The sequence below is a fragment of the Sinocyclocheilus rhinocerous genome, unplaced genomic scaffold (assembly GCF_001515625.1).
Source record: "Sinocyclocheilus rhinocerous isolate Xijiao unplaced genomic scaffold, SAMN03320098_v1.1 scaffold313, whole genome shotgun sequence".
Classification (NCBI taxonomy): Eukaryota; Metazoa; Chordata; class Actinopteri; order Cypriniformes; family Cyprinidae; genus Sinocyclocheilus; species Sinocyclocheilus rhinocerous.
Window position 1 is genome coordinate 734163 of NW_015627539.1, and position 7514 is coordinate 741676.

At 37.8% G+C, this 7514-nt stretch overlaps 1 protein-coding gene across 3 annotated transcripts in view; it reads left to right on the forward strand.

Annotated features, from left to right (window-relative positions):
- Positions 1-7514, forward strand: part of LOC107729732 (exportin-1-like) — a 16933-nt gene that overhangs the window by 5468 nt on the left and 3951 nt on the right. For all 3 annotated transcript variants that reach the window (XM_016540408.1, XM_016540414.1, XM_016540422.1), the window contains exons 11-20: positions 2029-2187; positions 2268-2465; positions 2550-2688; positions 2770-2951; positions 3539-3695; positions 3798-4096; positions 5042-5225; positions 5303-5409; positions 5503-5697; positions 6994-7162. In XM_016540408.1, the coding sequence (XP_016395894.1) occupies positions 2029-2187; positions 2268-2465; positions 2550-2688; positions 2770-2951; positions 3539-3695; positions 3798-4096; positions 5042-5225; positions 5303-5409; positions 5503-5697; positions 6994-7162 (1789 nt within the window). The remainder of the gene's footprint in view (positions 1-2028; positions 2188-2267; positions 2466-2549; positions 2689-2769; positions 2952-3538; positions 3696-3797; positions 4097-5041; positions 5226-5302; positions 5410-5502; positions 5698-6993; positions 7163-7514) is intronic.

Here is a 7514-nt window from a genome sequence, read left to right on the forward strand (position 1 = left end):
GTCTTCATCCCCACAGCTGATGCAATCCGACGGGACTCGGGCAGGAATCATGTTCATGGATGAGCTAATGATTTATTAACGTAGTAGAATGAAGCAGGGTGAGGCTGAAAGCCGTCGAAGCGAAACGAGGCCGCTGAACGATCGTGACACACGGCTCGAAAGCAGCAGAGCTTTTATTATGCCACAGTCGACCGCTTCTGCTCCTTCCAGTCATGCGTATGTGGGGAAAAAAAAGCGCTGTTTTATCATACTAGATACGAGTTCTGTTATAATGCTACTCTCGTACATTACTCTCGTCACCGGTCTATTAAAACTAGGGATGTTCATTTTAACCGTTAACCGAACGTGAAGAATTTTGACCGATTAATACAATCAGTTAAACGGTTCAAAAAGTCATTTATTTTATTTATAAATTTTTTAAAGTAATTTATTGCTGCATGGTTGAAATACGCTACGCGTAAAAAAAAAAAAGAAAGCGTTTTTTAGAGAAAATAAAAAAACATAAGTCGCATTTTATTATTTTATTCAGAAATAGGCCTAATGCCGACACGAAATGTTTACAAACATTATAATAAAGACTGTAAACATAGCTAGGCTATTTTAGTTCCCCTCACTCCACAACAAAACCTTTCAATTAACAGTAGGCCTATTTAGAAAAGAACAAGAATTAAAAATATAAGAAGCTATAGCTAAACGACAAGCCAAAACGAATTCATTTAGGCTAAAACGAAACTGAAACCAACGGTGGGTCTCTCATTCGACACAAAATCAAATGTTTCTGTATTTGCGATGTATTTGAATGCCAAAATATTATTTATTAGCCTATGTAGCCTACTTCACTTTGCATTCCAATATCCACGTAAAACAACATGGTTTGCATAACATCACGGCGGTACGGTGATAACGCTTAACGGCACAGATTTTACTACATATTTAAACCGAGCAGTGTGTTTTTTTCCATATGTTTGACTGACTGTATTTTATCATGATAATGAACATTGAATTGTCACAGTAGCAATGCTTAACTGTGTGCACGCATGCGGCGCCGGCTCAATCATTTGAATTTTTTCCTTCTAACAGTGGAAGCAACTACTCCTTTTAGTCCTAAAGATAATCGGTATTTTGTAAAAGGTTTGCCTTTATTTGTGTACATTCACAATAAAAACAAATCTTTGTGCTTTTGAAAAATAAGATGCCGTTTTCTGCCGTCTGGTTTCCTTTCGCGCGGCACAAAAATAAACTGAAACTCTGAATACTAGGCTACTTGTTTGTTTTTATAAAAACTTTTTTTATCACATTGTACCTTTAAGAAAATAAGGTAACTGTGTTGGGCAAGCTACTGCCAATCCAACAGGGGCAGGTTTATGCAGGAAGCATAGCTTTTCCAAATGTAAACATCTAAAATGAATAAATAATAATAATGAATAATATATATATTTTTTTTTTCACAAATTCTGTGTTGTGTATTTTCTGGTAATCAAATGAACACGCAGAACATGAGTATTCGTATTTAACTGGTCTCTTTGCAGTTTAATGCAATAGTTTGCATAGTTAATAGTCACAGAGACTAGTCTATATCGCGATTTGAATTAAGTGGACTGACCTGTTTTTTTTATTCATCAAAAATATGACTGATTCCGTGAAATAGGCTTATAGCGTTATAGGCTACAGTAAATTCCGTTTTTATGACTGGATTCCATGCTTCGGTCCGCATTTTCTGCATCGCGGAAATCATAGGGCCCTACTAATGTAGCAAACGAGTATGATAAGCTCATTGTGAGAGTAAAAGATGGGAACATTTTTTATTTACTTTATAGCATTGCATCTCACCAACTAGGTGACAACGTATATTCCTTTTCAAACATTGAACATTACCACATTATCATTTTGTGAATAGCTTGAGTTTAAAAAAAAAAAATGTATAAAAACTATTCCAAACCTATAAGTATTAATTTTTAAACAACACATCAAGTGCACCACTAAAAACTAGTGAAGTTTTCAAAACTATAACGGTCATTTACTCAACAGATGCTGCCTCTGAGCACAAATATCCGTCTGGCATATTCAAACGGGAGAGATGATGAGCAGAACTTCATCCAGAACCTCAGTCTATTTCTCTGCACCTTCCTCAAAGAGCACGGACAACTGATAGAGAAGAGACTGAACCTCAGAGAGACGCTCATGGAGGTACACGCATAGTTAAATGTAGAGAAATAGATGGTAAAGTGACACACAAACTCCTAATTGCTTGACTCCCGTGTGTTCAGGCTCTGCATTACATGCTGCTGGTGTCTGAGGTGGAGGAGACGGAGATCTTTAAGATCTGTCTGGAGTACTGGAACCATCTGGCCGCTGAGCTCTACAGAGAGAGTCCCTTCTCTACCTCCACCTCTCCACTGCTCTCAACCAGCCAGCACTTCGACGTGCCACCCCGCAGACACCTCTACCTGCCTGTGCTGTCCAAGGTCAGTTAGCCGAGCTGTACAGCAGCTCTGCCTCCAAATATTGGTAGCTGGAGAAAAACTGACTGCATTCTTGACCTGTCTCAGGTGCGTCTGCTGATGGTGAGTCGCATGGCCAAACCGGAGGAGGTTTTGGTGGTGGAGAACGATCAGGGCGAGGTGGTGAGAGAATTCATGAAGGACACGGACTCCATCAACCTCTACAAGAACATGAGAGAGACTCTGGGTAATTATTATGGGCTGTTCTCTAACTGAGGGGGAAAAGTAGATGGAGAAAGCTTGATAATGATGTGTTTCTCCTGTCCAGTCTACTTGACTCATCTGGACTATGCGGATACGGAGCGGATCATGACGGAGAAGCTTCATAATCAGGTGAACGGTACCGAGTGGTCCTGGAGGAACCTGAACACGCTGTGCTGGGCCATCGGCTCCATCAGTGGCGCCATGCATGAAGAGGATGAGAAGAGATTCCTCGTCACCGTCATTAAGGTGTTTATTCATGCATTTGTTATTGCCCATCAGGAAATGTTATGTGAAAACGATTGTTCAAGTTTGCTGTTGCATGCTATAACACTATACATACAGTGTATGCTACTGTTTTTTAATAACAAATGTAATCCTTCCATTCAACAAGAATGCATTCAGTTGATCGAAAGTTACAGTGAAGATTCTTTCAGTGTTTCAAAAGATTTCTATTTCAAGTAAATGCATAGGGTAAAATGCATTTGAACTTTGTATTGATCAAAGAATTTCCACAAACAATATTAAGAAAGGTTTTCATTATTGATAATCAGAAATGTTTCTTGAGCAGCAGATCAGCATATTAGACTGATTTCTGAAGGATCATGTGACACTGAAGACTGGAGTAATGATGCTGAAAATTCAGCTCTAATCACAAGAATAAACTATATTTTACAATACATTTTACAACAGAAAACATCTATTTAAAATTAATATTTTTTCAAAATATTTTACTGTATTTTAATCAAATAAGTGCAGCCTTGGTGAGCAGAAGAGACTTTACAAAGACATTGAAAAGTCCAAAGTCCAACACTAAATTTCTGTTTCTGTCTCAGGACTTGCTGGGTCTGTGTGAACAGAAAAGAGGGAAAGATAACAAGGCCATCATTGCCTCAAACATCATGTACATCGTTGGCCAGTACCCACGATTCCTCAGGGCCCACTGGAAGTTCCTCAAGACTGTCGTCAACAAGCTGTTTGAGTTCATGCACGGTGAGGAGCAGATTGTGTTTGAGTGTTCATGCATGTTTGTTTTTTTTTGCTAATCTTCTAAGGGTGTATATTAATTGGACTCTCTCTCTCTCTCTCTCTCAGAGACCCATGACGGCGTGCAGGACATGGCCTGTGACACCTTCATCAAGATCGCTCAGAAGTGCAGGAGGCATTTCGTGCAGGTTCAGGTAGGGGAGGTGATGCCCTTCATCGATGAGATCCTCAACAACATCAACACCATCATCTGTGACCTGCAGCCACAGCAGGTGCACACGTTCTACGAGGCTGTGGGCTACATGATTGGAGCACAGACAGACCAGACGGTCCAAGAGCGCCTGATCGAGAAATACATGCTCCTCCCCAACCAGGTGTGGGACAGCATCATCCAGCAGGCCACCAAGGTGAGAACCAGTGTAATTTTAGTATTGTTGAGATACTGTTATAGTTTATTAATAAATTGAATTAGTTATTTTTATATTTTCAATTTTTAATGCATTCATTTGTGTTCCAGTTTTTTTTTTTGTTTAATAATTTTTTTTTAAATTTTTTTGAATGCTTTTTAATGTCTATGTAGTTATTATATTTTATTATATATATTATGTATTTTATTATATTTATTATATGTATAATTAATGGCAAAATGAATGTTTAAACTTAAAACCATTTTTAGCTGATGAAAATACTAGTGTTCTAATCATTTTGGCCACCAATGTATATATATTATGTTATATTTTTTATTTATCAGTTTTATTTTTAGTTTAGTACATCAAGGTAAACCATTGTGTGTTTATTTATTAAGTGTTTTTATTTTCACATTTTATTTCAGTTTATTATTTACATTTATTTCAAGTAACACTTTTTTTATAGTTTTGGTTTTAGCTAACTATATAGTCTATATAGTTTCTGTTCATTTTTCTGTAGTATATTGTATAACTTATTCTATAGTTTATTAATGTTTTTGTAATTTTGTAAAAATTTTAGTACATCAAGTTCAACTGAATAAATTAGATGTTTTCTTGACGACTATCAGAATTGAAATAAGTAAATTTTTTGGCCGTTTTATTGTTGTTGTTGTTTTTTAAAGTTAACTTTAATGTTTTTAGTTGTCATTTTAGCTAACAATAATAACCCATTATGAAGCATGTAATTAATCAAGCTTCTCTTTTATAATAAGCTCAATTTTAATACTCCGAACTTTGCAAATGAAAACCAAAAGGGGTCGTATAATAGAAAACAGGCTTTTTCTTGCTCTTTTAAAGGTTTATACTTTTAATGTCAAGTTATAATGACCAAGATTGAAACGACAACACCTGAACTCAAAGCACATGATGTTTCTCTTCAATCAGAACGTGGACATCCTGAAGGACCCAGAGACGGTGCGTCAGCTAGGCAGCATCCTGAAGACCAATGTGAGGGCGTGTAAAGCCGTGGGGCACCCATTCGTCCTGCAGCTGGGCCGCATTTATCTGGACATGCTCAACGTCTACAAGTGCCTGAGCGAGAACATCTCTTCTGCCATCCAGAGCAACGGTGAGACATGGAGCACATGACCCAACAGCTGGCATGTGATAACGGCTTGCGGTAAACTCTTTGGTCTTCCTCTGCAGGTGAGATGGTGACCAAGCAGCCTCTGATACGGAGCATGCGGACGGTGAAGAGAGAGACGCTAAAGCTCATCTCCGGATGGGTCAGCCGCTCTAACGACCCACAGATGGTTAGTTCTGACGTTCCTAGATCAGTCTGCGCTCGTGCCAAAACAATGAGTCTGGTTTGACAGCGGTTCAAAGCACTGTTGTTGTCTCTTCAGGTTGGAGAGAACTTCGTTCCACCTTTGCTGGAGGCAGTTCTCATCGACTACCAAAGGAATGTTCCAGCAGCTCGAGAACCAGAAGTGCTCAGCACTATGGCAACCATCGTCAACAAGCTCGGCGCTCACATAACAGGAGAGATCCCCAAAATATTCGATGCTGTGTTCGAGTGCACCCTCGACATGATCAACAAGGTTAGTCAGTCCTGTCTGTCAGTGTAACCGTTTCGTTTCATATCTTGAGTTGTTTCTTCTGAATCAAACCAGCATAAGTTTAGTAGAGAGTAGTGCTGGGCGGTATGACCAAACATTTATATCACGGTATTTTTCAAAATTATACCGGTTTCACAGTACATGACGGTATTTTTTTTTCATGCATGACCGAGATCATACACTATGTACTGTAGGGCTGAGCAATTAATCAAGATAGACGTCACTTTTCAGTGTCTCAAAGTGTCTCGGCTCCCAGTAAATGCTTCGCATGAATTCATAAGTTGCTTATGTGGATTTGGGAACTCGAGGTGCACAAATGCTCTTCTCAAAATTGTAATGAGAAGCACCATCTCAACAAAAGAGAAGCTTTTACAGTTTGACTTTTTTTGCCAAAATAAAAGCTAAATTGTTCAATGTTTGAAAAGGAAGAGATCTATAAATATTAGTATTGCAATTTAACAGGTGTACTGTAATATAACAAAGACAACAACAATATCAATAATACATTTTTTAAATATTTTTGTTTTATGGTGAAATGGTATTGCATTAGTAATATTTATTTTTATTTAGTAATAAACTTACAACTAAGTATTATAATTTTTTCCCAAATACTGTATTTTACAGTAAAATGGTATTGTTACAATAGTAATATTTCTTATTTTTAGTATTTTTTTGTGATACCCTTAGTAACCTTACTATTAGTAGTAGTAATAGTATGTTTTTCTTGAGTACTTTTTTATTTTACATTGACATTATTATTATTATTATTATTAAAATAGTAAAATATCTTTTTAAATATTTTTTTATTTAAACTTGGTATATTATTATTTATTGATATAATCACAAATTCTCTTTTGGCTTAATTGTGCAGCCCTACGAAGAAGGACAGCAATCTGGATCTCTCTCTCTCTCTCTTTCTTTCTTTTTTTCTTTCTTTCTTTCTCCCTCTCTCTCTCTCTCTCTCTCTCTCTCTCTCTTCAAATTTCCATCTAGCCTCATATTTACATAGAAAAGCTTTTAAAAAAGCAACAGAGCTTTGTAAACAGCTCAGAGTAATCATGTCATCTCCATAAGAACGATATGATTGGAAAATAATGATCTTTAAAAAAGCATCATATGACCCCTTTAAGAGGCTGATCTCTCTCTCTCTCTCTCGTTCTTTCTTTCTCTCTCTTTCCTTCCTTCTTTCTTTCTCCCTCTCTCTCTCTCTCTCGTTCTTTCTTTCTCTCTCTCTTTCTTTCTTTCTTTCTTTAATGCTCTGTGTTTTGCCTCTGTCAGAACTTTGAGGAGTTCCCCGAGCACAGGACGCATTTCTTCTACCTGCTGCAAGCTGTCAACTCCCAGTGTTTCCCAGCATTCCTGTCCATCCCACCAGCACAGTTCAAACTGGTTCTGGACTCCATCATCTGGGCCTTCAAACACACCATGAGGAATGTGGCCGACACAGGTGAGCGGAGAGAACAAATAAACACGCTTCTCTGTGTGAAAGCAAAAGGATTTGATTTTACGAACGGTGGTGATCAGAAATACAATTCTTAATAGCCAAGCATCTGTGACCTGTGTTTGTGTGTTGATTTTGACAGTTATTCAGGGCTTAAAGTTCTCCGGCACGGTGCCGGATCTCCGGCGTGCGGCGTTTGGCTGCGGGAAAAAAAATAGTTGTCCTACATTTAAAAACACTTGTTGATATCACGTTCGAGTTCATGAGTTCGCCTACCATTGTACGAGAGGAACACAGCTTTCACTCTCAACCAAACTAACATTACTAGCCAATCAGAAGTTTTTGCTTTTATAAACAC